Consider the following 18,046-nt stretch of genomic DNA (forward strand, 5'->3'; position numbering starts at 1 on the left):
AATTTATTACCGGGAATAGCAGCTCGTTTAAAAGCGAGTGAAAGTTCTTGGTCCACCTCGTCTCCGGCATCCCTCTTGACTATGGCTCAGTATTATGAGCGTCAGGAACAAGAAGCGAAGGGGCAGGAGGAGAAGAAATCGAAAGATTTGAAAACAAAGGTGATGTTAGCACAAGTGTATGGTCCGCCTCGTCGGGGTGTCGACAGAGGTTGGGGAGGATTCTATGGTCCCCCTTCGGGTCGGTCAGATGTAAATAGGAATCAATGTGCGTATTGTAAACAGTCGGGCCATTGGGCCAGAGATTGTCCGGCGTTGTATGCATCTCGTCAGGGACGTGGTCAGGGACCACCGAGAGGTAGAGGGGGCTTTTCGAATTTCAGAGGGAATTCTACTGATCGTGCTCGTTTTGAACCTAACGCGCAGCAGCGAGATAGACCCAATGTATTTGATCGGCAGCACCAGTATCAAATGTCAGGGACTGACCGCTCTGGGTACCATGATTCGCAGCACGCATAGGAATGTGTTGGATGGGGGTTAGAATCAGTTGAAGTGCCGGTTGATCAGAAGGGTCCTTATGTTTCAGCAAAGGTTTTGGGTTCTACTGATCGGTTCCTAGTTGATACAGGAGCGACCCGCAGTGCGCTGTCTAAACAATTGGTTCCGAGGGCTCCCCCATCTGGCTTAATGGTTACATCGGTAGGGTTTGATGGTACACTCTCTCGAAGCCCTCTTTCCCGACCCCTTGCATTCCATGTTGATCCCTTTTCTGCACCCTGTCCGTTTCTGCTTGCCCCGAACACGCCTGATAACATTATGGGTCTTGATATGCTCAAGCACTTCAGAGCTACGATCCGCTGCCCCCCCGCTGGAGTACGTGTGATATTAAATGATAATCACCCGATGACAGACCGGATGTGTGTGGTCGTGGAGGATACTGTGTTAGCTTCCCTCCCTCATTCTTTGTGGGCTACTTCAGATACTAATGTGGGACAGATGGTGATTCCACCGGTCCATATTAGTGTCCAGGAGGGTGCGGTGTTACCGCGCCTCCCTCAGTATCGAATTTCCCAGGAGGGGGAGGAGGCACTCATTCAGATTGTGCAGGATTTGATTAAAGTGGGGGTAGTGGAAGAAGTTCCCTATAATGTTTGCAACAGTCCTATTTTACCCATTTTGAAGAAAGATACGGATGCCAGGGTTTATGGGTTTATCATTTATTTAAGGGAAGTGAACAAGATTGTGATACCTCAGTATCCAGTGGTTTCTGATATCACGACGTTGCTCACTTTGGTCCCGCCAACGACGACCACGTTTTCAGTTATTGATTTGAAAAATGCCTTCTTTTCGATCCCTATTCATCCCGATAGCCGATACCTTTTTGGTTTTACTTTGAATAATAGGTCTTATGGATTTTGTAGAGTTCCTCAGGGCTACACAGAAAGCCCTAGCATTTACAGTCAAGCATTGAAAAGGCAATTGGATTCCTTTGTTCTGCCCGAGGGTGTCGCCCTTATACAATATGTCGATGACATCTTGTTGGCGGCTGACACCCCTGAGCTGTGTGAGAAAAGTACGTTATCCTTGCTTTCCTTTTTGGCATCTCACAATCACAAAGTGTCGAAGAAGAAATTGCAATTCTGTAGACCAAAGGTGACTTATTTGGGTCACCTTTTGTCTAAGGAGGGGCGTGCACTCACACCAGATCGTATTCAAGCAATTTTGGACACGCCAGTGCCTTCCACACAGAAGGACGTGCGTGCATTTTTGGGTCTTGTTTCTTTTTGTAGGCAATGGATATTGGGATTTTCACACATAGCTAAACCATTGTTAGCCCTTTTGACAAAGGACACACCAATTCCTCTTCCCTGGTCAAATGAGTGTGAAATTGCATTTCAGCAATTGCGACAGGCCCTTTGTTCAGCACCAGTGTTAGGGACCCCTGATTATACGAAGCCCTTTTCACTGTATGTGCATGAGAAAGATGGATGTGCATTATCAGTTCTAGTGCAGATGCACGGCGACAAGCAGCGCCCTTGTGCATATTTTTCGGTTGTACTTGATCCTGTTGCCCGAGCATTGCCTGGTTGTTTTCGCTCGGTTGCGGCGACAGCTGTGTCAATACGTCAAAGTGAGGGAATTGTGTTATCTCACAAACTGTTGGTATTAGTCCCCCATGCTGTTGATGCCCTGCTTAATCAGACAAAGACGCAGCATTTGACCAGTGCCCGTTTAACAGGATATGAGTTGACGCTTTTGGCTCCTCATATTACGTTAAAGAGGTGTGTAACGTTAAATCCGGCCACATTGTTGCCGTTCCCGGAAACTCAGTCTGAAGCACGGAAAGCACACGACTGTATTCTTGTGACTGAGGAACAGACAAAGGGTCTTATTGATCTCCAGGATACGGCCTTTACAGATGTAGATGGAGAACTGTGGGTGGACGGATCATGCCTGAAGCTACCAGATGGTACGACTTCCGCAGCATATGCAATCACCACACTGCAAACAATAGTGGAGACAGCACGCATACCGCAGAAATCAGCTCAGGCAGCGGAACTGATAGCATTAACACGAGCATGTGAGCTCAGTGCAGGATTGTGTGTGAATGTTTATACAGATAGCCGCTATGCCTTCGGAGTAGCGCACGATTTCGGCCTACTCTGGAAGGAGAGAGGGTTTCTAACGTCACATGGAGCGCAGATAATGTACGGGGAGTTAGTTCACAACCTTTTGACTGCATTAACATACCCAAAGAAGATTGCTATAATTAAATGTAGTGCCCATAAGAAAGTGGTTGATAAAGTTGGAGAAGGGAATGCTTTGGCAGACCGGGTGGCACGAGAGACTGCGATGCAGCCTGACTCTACTGCAATGTATGTTGTGAAGTCACAGGCAGAAAGATGGCACGATGCTAGGAGAGAAGTGCTGGAAATACAGAGGACCGCTTCCGATAAGGAACGGGAGCAATGGTCCAATGATGGAGAATTAGATGACGAAGGATGTTGGAGAAATAAACAGATGGATAAATGGAAGTTACCCACAGCCTTCGTACAACCTATGGTACAGATGGCACATGGACTAGCGCATGTCGGAGCTTCCGCAATTGTTAAATTACTCACACGAGTTTGGGAGCATCCGGAGATCGCTAGTACGGCAAAGAGGGTAGTGCAGACCTGCATGATTTGCCTGAGATATAACCCGGGAAAGGGTACCCGAACTCCAGCAGGAGGATTTGAGACACCTACTGCACCCTTTGAGGTTTTGCAGATGGATTACATCCAGCTTGAGCGCTGTAACAATCTGAAGTATGTTTTAGTAGTGATTTGTGCCTTCAGCAAATGGGTTGAGGCATACCCTACGAAAGACAATACTGCAATGACTACAGCCAAGATGCTATTGAAGGAGTTCTTCCCTCGATACGGTGTTTGCAGATTGTTGTGAAGTGATAACGGACCTCATTTTATAGCGGACGTTATAAAGTATGTCCTGAAGGGTCTAGGCATTACCCAGAAGTTCCATGCAGTATTTCACCCTCAGTCTGCAGGATTGGTTGAGAAGTATAACGGTACTCTGAAGCTCAAGATCGCTAAGATCCAAGCTTCGACTTCTTTGACTTGGCCAGACGCTTTGCCGCTGGCATTATTGTCAATTAGATCGATACCGCATTCTCGAACCGGTCTCACACCTTATGAGATTGTCTTTGGACGCCCAATGAATATTTGGGGTCCACCAAAACCTAAGTCCGTGTATGATGTACCTTGTGTAATGATGAATGATTATCTGGCACAGTTAACGGATAATTTGGTTTCTATTCATCAACAGGTTCGAGAGGCGCTCCCTGATCGGTCCACCAGTGAAGGCCATAATCTCCGACCTGGTGATCAGGTGATGATCAAAGTCTTCAAAAGGAGGAACAGTTTGGAGCCGAGATGGGTTGGTCCTGAGCAAGTCTTGCTCGCAACGAGGACAGCTGTGCGGGTTTCCAATCGGAAGAACTGGATCCACTCCTTGCACTGTCGCAAAGTGCCGTCTGGATTGGTGGAGCCTGCTGTGTTGACCGACCATCGAGAAATCCTGACTGCGGAGAAAGGCCGTGCTGTGGAACCGAACGACACTGAGGAGCTCTTCCCGGACCAGGTGATTCCTGGAGGAAGAAGATATCACCTCAGACCAAGAAAGTGATTGCTGTATCCAAAATTGTCAGAACGGCCCTTAGGTTAGTGAAACGGAGAGCCAATGTGGCAAGGGGGGGGGATCAGCCCTGCATTAGTATAGCGACACCCGTCTTGGCCCGCTGGTGAAGAAATCAACGGCTGCCTAAGGGGAAGAGTTCTGACAACCTTTTAGTTTCAGGAAGATATCGACTTCTTACTACAAGATGGAGAAGAAGAAGATTCTTTGTGCGACAAGCTTTATTATCATTGTGGCTATTGTTGGTATAACCACATGGTTTATTGAGGATGTGACTCCTGCCCGTGAGTTGCTTGTTTTGACCACTCCAGTGCCTGAAGAGCACTACTTTTATACCCTTCCGTATCAAGAATTGAAGCATCGTCAGTCTTATCTGAATAACACTTTCATCCAGATGTTGCATCATAGCCATGGTGCTACAAATGCTACGAACTGTTGGATATGTGGTATGATGCCAGCTCATCAGAAGAAAGGAGGAACGCCATTCATACCTCTTCCCTTTTCTCATAATGGCTCTTGTAGAGCATGGTATACTTTGCTTTTTGCCACCCGGAAACCTACAGTGGGACGATTACTCTTTAGACTCAATAGGGAATGTCATCAAGATAAAGATGGTTACCCACAAGCGAATGGGACGATATGGGAATGGGAAGAGTATCGACCAGACAATGAATCGATCCCCTACATTTTCACGAACACTAGAGACACTCTAGGGAAGGAACAATTTGTGATTCAAGTGGCACAAGCTCAAGCGGACCTGTGTGTCCAGAGTGTGGGTTATATTCCTGTTGGTGTTAGTGACTGTATCATTATTTTGAACATTGATGGATTGAATAACAGTACTTTCTTAGCATCCCATAACACATACTTCGTATGTGGGAATAAGGGTTATTATCGTTTGCCAGCCGGTTGGTCCGGAGTATGTTATGTAGCATTCTTATTACCTCCTGTATTCTTGGCACCTGCATCTTATCATAAAGATTTGAAGTTGTTGAATAATGTGACTGTAAATAGGTATAGACGTACTCTATCTATTGATGATGTCGATCAAACTGATACGAGTTTGCAACAGTATATTGATTTTAACTTAGGATTGTTTTTCTTTGTTGGAGCTGCCCTAAATAGTAGGAAAGTTCGAAGATTAACAAGAGTTGTAGAGGCTGTGACAAATCAGACCGCTGCTGCTCTTGGGAATCTTACGGAAGAATTGCAAATTACTAGAATTGTTGCATTACAGAATCGTATGGTATTAGATGTTATGTTAGCTGACCGAGGTGGAGCATGTAAAATTATTGGAAGTAGTTGTTGTGTGTTTATACCTGACCACACGCCATCAGTTTATAATGCTATCAATAAATTGCATAAAATTGCAGCTGAAATCCATACAGAAAATGGCACTTGGACCTTTTCTGGATGGTTTTGGGCATTGATTACTACATTGGGATGGAAGGTTTTAACTGGTCTCTGTATTATCGTAGCAATTCTGTTTTCTTGTTGCATTTGTGTCCAATGTGGTCCTTTACTCTGTTCCCTATGTGTGTCATTCTGTATTCCTGATAAGAAAGCTATTGCCAATGTCACCTATCAGAAACATTTAACTAAAGAAGTAGAAGAAATGATGAAAATTTACATATATGATGATTATCCTAATAAACCGAATGTCTACAGTGAATGCTGAAAGGGTCGTCTGTTGAAAATTGAAACAGCGATGTGATTAAGCATTCACCAAAGACATGAATTCCCCTTCGTTGGGCCAAGTTTCCCTCCTATGTTGACTAATGTTTTGGACTCCATTTTGTGTTGTCATGTCTCCACGTGCTTTGCACGAGACGAGTCCTATCTTTCTGCTAGTTGCTCTACAACCTGCCCAGTAACAGTCTATAAATAGCTCCTTTGTCCGTCTGGCGCATGCCCAGACTTGACCACATCTGTTATCAGTTAGTCCTTGTTTGACCATGTTTTCGCGGGCTCAGGAAATTAGTTACTCCGCCAACATATTGATTCTGTATCGAAAATGCCCATAAAAGGTAATGCATTTTCCTCCATGTTGTATCCACCCACTTATGAGCCCCTCTGTTGTGTATAAAAGGGGACTATGTACGCAAGTTCTTTGTGCTACTCTATGCAATACTGAAGAGTGTTGTATAGGTTGTAGGACCACCCTTAAGGGTTAATAAACTTTGTCTTTGTACTTTGCAGTTTCCGTGCCAACTTCCTTCTAACTTCCGTTACAGGAGAGCGAACCCTTGTATGCTGCGGGCCTAGCTGGGGCCTGTACTCATCAGGAGGACCGATACACATGGGTTTCCATTATAATTGCTAGTTCCACAGGGGCTCAAATTTTCACTACTGTCACACCTCCTGTTACTGACACTTTCGAGGATGTGGCCTCACGGCTAGAGCTGCCGACTTTGGAGCTGTGGAACCAGGTTCGAGTCTTGGCATCGGCTCAGCACCCTGTGATTCTGGGCAAATAACGTAATTTCTGCTGCCTACCTTATTTGTAAATATTTATTTATTCATTCCATACGTTCATTTCAGTTTCTTGAAAAAATTATTTAACAAAGCCTTGGTAAATTTCTTTAGATTTTTTTAAATTGATTTCTTCAAGGATATGTTGTTTTCCTTCAAACAAACTCTTTATTCAATTTTTCTAAATATTTTTGTATGTAAAAAGAGCTAACAGCCAACACATTGTGTTACTTCTATTGGAACTACTTCAGTGCTGTTAATCAAAATAATACACAAATTATAAAACTATTTTTTGGAAAAAATATTACAACAAGCCATCTTAGTCATTTTGTTTGTGCATACAGTCATTGTTCAAAAACAGAAAAATGCCATAGATAATAGCAAATCAGCAACATGTGTCAGCACCATGATGGCACTCCAGGTTTAGTCTCAAATGCACATGACATATTGACCATGGCTAATGGCTGCTCATTTGATACAGAAATGGAATGTTATAATTTAATAACATTTCGGGACAGTTACTGTGAAAATGAGCACAGGCAAGCCAATCTAGGTGAAAAGAGAGGCCGGTAGGGCTGTATCAGAATCACTGGTTTATTGTTCTTTAAAACAGACTGCTTACATCAAGGGTGCATTTTTTTTAATGGTGAGAGTGCTGTATTTTTTTTGGCCCAGTATAACCCTTACGGGGCAGTGCGTGAGAGAAGCCAGCATTTCTAGATTCAGCAGAAGGTAGGACTGGCACAGAGTCAGTGACCGCAGCGCCAGCTAGTGTGAACTGAAGCAGACCATGAGAATAATTCACCCCAGGAGATGCAACCTCGGTTAGTCGCCTCGTCTCATGGGCCAGAAATGGCCTAAAGCCCAGTCTGTGGGTGAAATTAAGCAGAGCCCGCGCTGGAAGCCATGGATGGGGGAGGGAGAGGGAACCATGGCACATGGAGGAAGCGTCAGCAACGGCGCCCGCTTCACGAACCATGAAGTGCAGGTGTCTGTGGAGGGGTGTGGGTGTGGCAAAGGGGTCAGACCGCATAGTTATATAAAGCAAACACTAAAACCACTACTCCCAGAATGCTTATTGCGGCTGACCACAAAAGTAGCGCTTCACTGCAAAGTCTGTAAAGTGAGGCTGATGTGTTTGGATGTGAATAATACCAATATGGCCACTTTGCAACCACTCTGTCTTGCTTTAATTACTTATGTATTTATTTTTCATATTTAAAACCTTTTATTTATCACCATCCCGGGGCTGCACTTTGGAATAGAAAAAAGTCAGAACAAGTATTTACAATGCAATGGTCTCGGCATTGGTAAAGTTAGAGCTATTGGCATTGCTCATGACATTATTTTTGTTGATGTTTTTGTTATTAAAACATTTAAAGAAACGGCATTGTTATTTACAATGTCAATAGCTTAATCACTCTCAAATGCGAGACCTATTGCATTTGCACCCACACACAGAGCCACCTACACACACACGAAACCCAATTACGATGACCTAATCCCATACATAAATTATGAACGTTTGACGTAATCTTCATGCTGGTAGCTGGTTTTGAATTTAGAAACAGTAACTGTATGCAATGCAACCCCAGATTATATTTATAGCATCCAACAAGCTCACACACCAATTCGTTGTCAATCAGAGAGACTGGCAGGTTAATGTTAGTTCTCCACTAATGTGGACGCGTACTTAGGTTCATGCACCTGCTGCACAAACGTTTATTTGCGCAAAACGTCACGGTTACTTTTACTATAGGTTTGTTTCTTTGACAGTGTGAATTGTAAACCACTCAAACACCTCGAAGTTGAGGTGCTGTACAATGAATAGCGAACTAAATGAATAACTCACGCCTTAAAGTCAGGTTATTTTGGGAACCTGGCTTCAAACTTTGAAGGTTGGTGTGTGTGGGGGGGGGGGGAAGGGGGTTGGTGAGTACGTCTGTGTGCCGAGTGTTGAGTTGATTATTGCTGATGCAAGCTAAACCCGTTGCGGAGTTCAGAGGGCCAGCTCCTTAACCAGCGTTTATAATATGATGTGCACATTTGATCAAAATACCGATTTGAACACGCCTGGTCGCCTGCTTCCACCTCATACCCCTATTAACTATCTATGCCTTCATTTGTATGGAGTACCCTTCTCCCAATGTGGAGCACAGAAGCGCACATTGGGTGCAAGTTTTATCGGAGCGCAGTTTCACTCAAACCACGGTCATCATTTTATGAAAGCCTGACACTTTGCAAGCACTGCCAAACACAGACATTCGGGAAACTTAGAATAAGCTTCATGTGTCTTATTTTAGGACACCTAGTTTCATAAGAAAATTGTGAAATAAATAAACGACGAGGAAAATGTTGTCAATATTAGGAAATACAAGGGGGGTCTTGCGTAGCTGTCAAATAGAGTGGAAATTATTTAGAGAATCAGGGGCGCAAATGAAAAGAAGACCCTTTCGACCACAATTGGAATATCGATAACGACGGCCTCATCTATTCTTCAAACAAGCTCGATCAAAATAATTTACATAGATTCCCCGCTGACATGTTTAAGCAGTCTGTCTCAATTCCACACAACGTAGATCTTACTACTCTACTTAGCACGTAGTCTCAATCTGAGGTCTCACCTACGGATGTAGACCTGCTGTCAAACCCACCAGGTCGCATTGCTAGGGTGAGAGCCTCAACCCTTTGAGCACAGTCACGATCTCAAGTACTTTAAGTCCGGCTCAGAGTCTGCGTGTCTAATATTTTAAAGCACAGTTTCAGTCTTAGCCAACTTCTGGCTTAAAACACTCAAATTGTACTTAAGAACTATCTGGCATCTCTGCATTAGACAAAGTCCTGCTGTGTATTCTGGTACTCACCCAGTCTCTGGCTCGATCTCAGCTCTCTCCCTTTCTGCGTAGTGACTACTCACGATGTGCCTCCTACAAGCGTGTCAACTCGAGTAGGGCAGTCCAGGATTGCGTCAGAGGCATGGGGGAGGGAGCGGGGTTCACATTATGTTATGCGGCAATAACCACTGATTCTGGCGTTAGGGGAGGGTTGGGGAGTCACATTCAGCGATGCGCATTTGCGATTTCCTAGCAATGCGCTCCCACCTCCCGATGTTAGAAAACCAATACACTAGCGACAAAAATACATTACGTTTTGTATAGAATGTCGAAAGCACTGGAAAGCAAAACAATAGTGCACATACACGTTTACAAGAAGGAAGAAATAATGCAAGACGCGCTAAAATATTATGCATGAATTCCAAATAAATACAGGGATGCGGTCGGACTAGCACATATTAGATCTGAATCGTTGATCTCCAATATATCAAATAAACTAAAAACAAACAAATGCCAGTTTATACACAGGTCTACACCGCCAGTGTTACGTGAGTGCATTTCCAAACAGTGAAAGGGATGTAGTTGGACAGCTGCTCCTACGGTCTCATGGAAATTCCGCATCCTCCGAAAGGGAGAGATGGTCCACTTGTTGGAAGGCAAAACAACACTGAAACTGAAATAAAGAACTCCTTTGTCGGAAAATAAAGTCTTAAAGAGAAAAAACTGGAGGTCAAATTAAACGGGCGCTATTATCTCTCACTTCAAAACAACAATTTACTGAACATGTCTGCGTTCAAGGTGGCTTGGTGGTGGTACTAGGTTACTGCTGACCGCCACACAAATAACACCTTTCCATATCATTGACAAAAAGTGCTCAAAAACCGAATATCCAAATAGTTTGATAACATTTTCCAGACTAGAATTTAAGAGACCCGATAAACAAACGGGTGAATAAATGCACGGCATTTTCCGATATTGTGTTCTAATAATATCGTTGTTTATAACACCATCTGAGCCAATTTATATATCTACCTATCTGCCATTACTAGTTTAAAACATCCTGCGCTTCGGACGGGTACCATGCTGCATTGGTTACGGCATATTGATCAACAAAACGCCAACGACAGTCTAGAAGAAACGGCTGCTTCGCTTGTAATATTTCTAGCTTCTTCTGTAAAGGTTATGGATTTTGGTCCTTCTTCCGTTTCTCTCCCCCCTCACGCATGCGCTCTTGTTGTTCAAGGGGGTGTGCAGGGGGGACATCGAGGGTTTCGCTCGGTGGTCTCCATTTCAGGGCAGCAGACATAAAAGAAAGCCAGTATGTTTGCTTTTCCAACTGCTTTTGTGTGATCCGCGCAGGTGACACAGTATCCGAAACGCAAGAGCCGTCGAAGCATTAAGAACTAAGCAGCAGTTTTAACGTATACGAAGAGCACTTGCAGTGTTAACCATCAAACAGTACGGTTTATGTTATATTATGAAAGGATTATGGTATTTATTTATACGACACCCCCTGGGCCAACTACATTTTGCAGTGCTTGAAAACTTCTTAGCCTTATAATAAAAATTGTATTTCATGAGTATAACGAAGGTTGCAAGCTCTCTGTGACTCCGCTCGTGCGAAGGGTTCACCGGTAGTCTATCTCCCAACATGGCGCCTGCGCTCTAGCGCTAGAGCCCGCCTCTTTCCATTCCCACTAACTCCCCTTGCTCAGGCTCCGGTTTCCGACCGTGCTCTACCGCTTCCTTAAAGTGACTTTGAGGGCAGCTGCAGCGGACTCTGATCGGGCGGTGCAGGAAGAGAACAATACTGTAAGTGCAGGCTTGTGCCGGGGCGCACGTACGCAGGGCCCAGGGGAGAGGCCCGGGGAGCGGTGCGCGTGACTAGGGGGAGGCGCTGCGGCAGGGGGATGTGAGGCTGCCAAATGAAATTAGTGACTGCTTCTTTTCAGTGTCTCCTGCAGCCGAGTGGTGGAGGGTTGAAAGAATAGTATTGCGAGCGCATGCAAGACGGCTACCAAGCACACCACCGCCTTTCTCCGAGGTCAGCCAGAAATGCCTCGGAGAAAGGCAGTGGCGTTTCCGGATTTGGGGGCGTGTTTTTCTGTTATCTCCTCTTGCCATTGGCTGGAGGAGATTATTAGACTTCTTGAAAAAAACACGCCCCCGAATCCGAAAAGGACGGGGCCTAATCGGAATGACGGACCTCTTCTCCAATGGCTGGCCAGCATTCAAGAGGCCAGCCAATGGAGAACAGGGGAGAAGAGGGGCGGGTTCAAGCCCCTCTTCTCCAAGTCATTAAATCTCGGATCGAGACTGCGCAAGCGCAGCCTTCGAGCCGAGACCTAAAAAGGGCATTTCCCCACAAGAGTGTTTTTCTTTTTTGGATCCATTTCACAGGGAAGCAACTAAATGAAAGAAGGAAAGAGAGGGTTGTGAACCGTTTCTTCAAGTCGACGGTTTTCAGTAAGTGAGGAGCAAGACAGAAAGAGAGGGAATAATAGGAAGAGGGGGCTGGGGGGCAGCTGCCAGCACAGAAAAGAAGAGGACCTTAGCCGTGTCTGCTCTGGGCAGTAAGGAAGAGTCCTTTTCCTTCTCTGCCCGTTCCCGAACATCCACGAAAGCAATCCGAGCCTTATCTGAATGCCTTTGCTATTTCTGCGGTATACACACAGACAACACCAACACACGCAGATACACAATGTACACAGAGACAACACTTACACACGGAGAACATGCAGTCACAGAGCACACAGAGACCAATGGCAGGGAGTACTCGAGTCGAAGACTCACGTTACTCACTGATTCAGCGCTCCTGGGCAGTCTTCATCGAGGCACAGCTCCGGAACGTGAGCCATCATTCATGCTGATAACACCTGGAGACACCAATAGGAACACGGTGTGACCAAAACACCAGATACTCTCTGTACCACACATGCAGCAGCTTTGATGGACGAGAGCACTTACGGTGTGCAGCACACACAAGGAGCTCGCTCAGAGCTGTGCTATTAATGAAACTGAAACCGAGCGAGAGACGGAGCATGCAGACCTCGGCACTAAAATCTCGGTCTGTGGATAGTTAAGAAAGTTCTCCCCGGAAACAGATTAGCCTGAAGAGCGGACGGAAACTGTAGTTAGGCGGTGCTGCTTCCGGAATGAACGGAAGTGAAGCACCGCCTCTACAGCCAATAATAAGCCCGATAAGAAAAGCTATGACGATGTTAAACGAATAGGAAGAGGCAAGAGAAATTAAGCGGCAATGGGTGGAGTTTCTCCCAATATACTAATTACTTAATGCCTCGTAGAGGCAGCGCATGCGCTGCCCTGTGCGAGACCTAAAAACGAGGAATTCCTATCTCTCAGAATCCTAACTGGGACTCAGATTTTGTGTTGGTATCAGCTCTGGGACTCAGATTTTGTGTTGGTATCAGCTCTGGGACTCAGATTTTGTGTTGGTATCAGCTCAAATTCAATGTTTAGTGCAGCGCTGACCAGCCCCCCACCCCGCATAACGCACTTCAGCTTGTCTTAGTTCTAGCGGGCACCACATCTAGTTGTTGTGCGGGACCTGCATTTATCAGAGACCTTAAGCCAAAACATTGACGCCCTCCATCCCACTCTTGCTGCTAATTAAGCTTGGACTCTGCACACCCCCAACAAGCAAGCTTCTGCTTACAGATTCAGCACACCTACAGCCTTGGCTAGTTATGGTACCTCACTGCCTAATTCTTGCTGCTGTGATTTGTCTGGCACTTTACTCATCCTTTGGACCACTTTGACTCCTAGCATCCTTGCCTTCTGATGTTGGTGAGTACTAATAATAGTTATTTCCCAAAAGCATCTTCTAATTAACTTTGGAATCCTCATTATAATTATCTTTGAGCATTTCAAGGGTTTTCCTTTTCTATCCTTCTGTACTTCTGCAGTGGTTAATCCACTTAGGCACCTATGGCCACAGCAAGGGTTTCCCTGTTGTACAGCAGTAGCCCACTAGCCTGGGTGCCTTCCTTTCCCTAGACTAGACTCTGAATAGCCTTTTCTTTCTTTTCTTTCTGCATCTCAAATGGTCCTCTATAAATATTTCCACCCTGAAGATGACTTTTAAATAACTTTACATAGAGGAATTGCAATTGACCCAGGTGCATTCAGGCTAGAGACCACATAGGCTAGATTATTCCACAATACCTTGATCTTTGTTTTCATTGTTAATTCATTGCTATTTAAACATTTTGTATATACAGGCTTCTTGTATTTTTCACTTTACCACTGTGTGATCACGTGAGCATTTGGCACTGCAATTGTTTCCTTAATTTTTCTGAAGTATTAATTATGAGTACTGAGACTGCTCATTGGGCTCTGCTGTCAGAATATATGATTGGCTGCTGATTGAGTCCCTATTGAACTATTGATTCCAGATATAACCTTTCCCCAGGCTTTACATAGCAGATTGAGTTACCCATATACCGTGCCTTGAGAAAGCACATATGTAGAGCGGCAATTAACAGCGGACCCCACTGACGTCTGTGGCCTTGAGGGGTGCAGCACATCAACTCTTCCTCTGCTGAACTCCACCACCTGAATGGTGCACAATGGTGGTTGGTACTTTCCAACTTGGACCCTTCCATCCTTGAAGATGGGGCCTGGATAGCTAAAGCTGGATTTTGCTCAGCTTGTACTGACTTCAGGAAGGGAACTCCCCTCTGTTTGCTACCATTATAACTTATTGAAGCTGAAGTTAAAAGCAAATAAATAATACATTAGAGTGCCACTCATCTAAAAAGCACTATACAAGAAAGGACAGGGTCAAAAACTTCAGCCAATCAAATCATCTTTTCTGTGCATAACACCGTGTAATCATCTCACTGTACATGTTTTTCTTTTCACAGCGAGTGTGACCTCGGATGCAGCAACAGCAAATTACAGGCTCCTGCTGTCCGAGGATCTGACAAGTGTGACCTGGTCAGAGACCGGACAGTTCCGGTCAGACAATCGCGGAGATTCAACTACGCGCCGTGTGTCCTTGGATCAGAGGGATTCACGTCTGGAAGGAATTCCTGGGAGGTGGACGTTGGAGACGGGGGCTTCTGGATCATAGAGGCTGCCAGGGAGTCGGTAGTCAGACTAGGTGCTTACAATCGGACACCTGAATACGGATTCTGGTCAGTAGGACTGTGGGATGGACAGCTGCGGGCAGTCACCGCTCCCTTAACAAACCTCTCCTTCGATGAAGACATCAAGAGGGTTCGTGTTCTGCTGGACTACGAAGGAGGACAGGTTTCATTTCACAACGCGACCACCATGTCACACGTGTACACGTTATGTGACTCTTTCACTGAGAAAATCTATCCTTACTTTTGGGTTATGTATGGCACAGAGCTGAAACTGTGAGACCTGCACAGGGACTGTGCTCCTGTTTCTACCACCACCCAGTCCAGTTTGATGAACCCACCTCACTCACAGCTTTACTGGCCGAGAGTCAGTGTTGGTCCATCATTGATCTTGCATGATAGGCGGTGTACAATCTGTCCCTTCTGGGTGGTGTCACTACAACAGAAGTGAGATAATCGAGTAGGCACTGCCTCTGAGGCAGTGTTTGCAGAATATCCCACTGCCAGCAGTGCCTGTCCTTACTGAAAGTTACTACCTTCTTCCTATCTTCTTCCCTGATGCCCTGGCCAGCCACCATCATCTGGTACAGGAATGAAACCTATTATTGTGGGTATCACGCAGAGCCTCTAAACACTGTTCAGTTTACTCTGGCTGGCCTCCCCCCATAGTGCCCAATGTGCAAATCCCCTGTTCACAGGAGGGCTCTGTGCATTGTAGGAGGGCGAGGTCTGAAGGACGTGGGCGCTTTATTAATATGCAAAAGCCGGAGGGAGGGGGGGGGGGGCTAGGACCTCTGACCTTTCACTGAGCCAGCGGCCAGCTGGTGGTGCAGACCATTCCTGAGGTGCCATTGGAGTTCAATTCTAGAGTGCACTGGGACATTTCTTATTACTCTTTAAAGGGTTAACACATCATTTGCAGCGGGTTGTACAGAGCATGAGCGGATATTCACTGTTTGGTATTCTGTGCATAGGGGGATCAAGTGTCAGCTGAGCACAGCATGCTCTTCCTTACACCTCTTGGGGTGCAATGACACAAGATTCACCTCTTGGGGTGCAATGACACAAGATTCCTTTTTTCTGGCCACTCCTCAACACGCTGCGTCTTGCACCCTTATGCGAGGGGTGATGCCTGTAACCTTTGTGTGTTACACATAAGCTGCTGCACTGCAAACAGCATTGTGTGCACAGCACTCCAGCAATGCACTGACATTTTGGAATTCTCATATGAGGGGGTCGTACATACTTACTCTGAGTAAGATAAGCAGCATGTATTTAACTCTGAGAGAATTAAAAGTATTAGCCTCATAAAACCCTGACTTTCCTTTTATAAAAGAACTGATTAGGAAATGTATACACTTTAAATGGAAATGTGTGGGGCTTAGAAAGGAGTGGGGGAAATTACTGTTTGATAAGACAGAGAAGATAGTAGTGTAACAAGAAAAGAGTAGTAAGTAGTACCTTAAAGTCAAGATCCATTCGGTGCAAGCAGATTCAGAGTGCTCAGACAACTATGCAAACAAAAGCTTTCGCTGAGGATAATTGCCATGGCTTGTGAGTTGAGGGGCACGTTTGCCAAGTGACCTGCCACTTTGTCAAAGCGTCAGGTTCTCTCTTAACCCTTTTCATGAAAAGTATGCAGCTAATGTGATTGCTCTACAGTAATCGCAAGATGGTGCACCTGGTGATAACCAATGTTGTGGTTTCTAAAAAAAAAAAAAAAAGAGTATTTTTTTTTTAAAAATCTGAAAAATGTGAAATACATTTGTTCTGTAACTGGCTCCAACAGGAGTTATTCACTGTCAGGACATGTAAAATTCATGTACCCAAGCCCTACGTTTTAAATACAATGTACCCTGCCCTTTAAGCTTTAAGGCCCTACTTTAAGGGTGACATAAGTATTACATAGGAAGGTTTATGCCTAACAAAACATTTCTTTTGCTAGGTTGAAATGGCAGTTTAAACCCGCACTGTAGGCTGCAATAGTAGGCCTGAGGCATGTTTTTACACCGCTCCTTTAGTGACTGGCACCATGTGTCCTGCAGGCCCACAGGCAGCATTTAAATCATAGGCCCTGGGTGCACACAGTACCAAGACTTGGGTCTTACAAGTAAATTGAATGCACCGATTAGGTGAAGTCCCAATTGACCATGTTGAAGGGAAGAGCGCAGGTACTTTAGCACTAGAGACGTGCACAGAGACCTAATGCAAACAAATAATTCAGTAAACGAGAAGGGGGAAGAAACATTTGGGGGAACACCACACCAAGGATGTTAGGGCGACCACTGCAGGCGAAACAATCATTCAAATGAAGCAAGTGTGGGCTGGATGCTTACCAGCTATAGAGAAGCTGGATAAACAGCAGCTATAAATGAGCATGTAAAGGAACATTGATCAGCCTGCTGCATTAAGGAAACATCATTATTTCATGTTCCGTGAAGGCAAGTCCTGTCCTCCAAGTGTGATGAAGCGGGTAACAATGATCTACATATGTTTGTATATTTTATTTCAAAATTGACAAGTGTGCACAAAGACAGCCAATGCGTTTCGTTCCTCAAAATCAACATTTTTTGGAACTTCCTCAGGGCTAATGGATCTCAATGCCATTGATGATAATAATTCATAATAGTTCGTAACAGAAATATTGACCCAGAATTCGGAAATATCAACACCTTCAATAGTGCAAAACCAGATAGGAATACAATTATTCCATGTTTAAGGCCAGTTCCATAAATTAGGATTATATTTCCAGCATCGAGCTGTGCAGCCACCGGGATAAGCGGTCTTGTCTTCCAACTCGGACGCCACTATTGAAGGTGTTGATATTTCCGATTTCTGGGTCAATCTTTCTGTTATGAACTATTATGAATTATTGTCATCAATTACCACCTTCTGCGAATTGATTGGCATTGAGATCTATTAGCCCTTCCCTTCCTGCACATAAACATTCTTTAAATGGTGTTTTGTAACTTCTATGTGTGCTGCTCAGTGCAGCGCACATAGAAGTTGCAAAATGTCATTTCATTTAAATGATTGTTTATGTGCAAGAAGGGTCTCTTTCCTGCACATAAACAATCATTGGCATTTTACTGTTTCCATGTATGCTGCAAAACACAGCGCACATGGAAACAGCAAAAATGAGGAGAAATTAAACATCTCTCCTCGTTTCACCAGGGTAAGACCAGGTTTTCCCTGGTCCTAATTTTGGTGGTGCCCCATATTTATGCCACCCTTGTAAATGTGGGGCAGCGTCAAAATCAATGGGTGTTGCGGTGGAACACTCCTAGCAACACCCTTTGCCCTCCCCTTTCACGCTAAGTGTAGCGTGAAAGGGTGCCTTATTTACAAGGCAGCATTAAGCCATGTTAGGTGGCTTAACGCTGCCTTGTAAATAAGGCGAAGCCCCTATCGTCACCACAACGTCCTGAAAATTGTCGTTGC

At 44.9% G+C, this 18,046-nt stretch overlaps 1 protein-coding gene across 1 annotated transcript in view; it reads left to right on the forward strand.

The window, feature by feature from the left end:
* LOC146869435 (E3 ubiquitin-protein ligase TRIM38-like) overlaps nt 1-14,738 on the forward strand; it is a 196,145-nt gene extending 181,407 nt beyond the window's left edge. The window contains exon 10 of the mRNA XM_085599838.1: nt 14,384-14,738. Coding sequence (XP_085455964.1) covers nt 14,384-14,592 — 209 coding nt within the window. The 3' untranslated portion in view covers nt 14,593-14,738. The remainder of the gene's footprint in view (nt 1-14,383) is intronic.
* The last annotated feature ends 3,308 nt before the right edge of the window (nt 14,739-18,046 follow it).

The sequence above is a fragment of the Triturus cristatus genome, chromosome 1_1 (genome assembly GCF_964204655.1).
Source record: "Triturus cristatus chromosome 1_1, aTriCri1.1, whole genome shotgun sequence".
Lineage (NCBI taxonomy): Eukaryota > Metazoa > Chordata > Amphibia > Caudata > Salamandridae > Triturus > Triturus cristatus.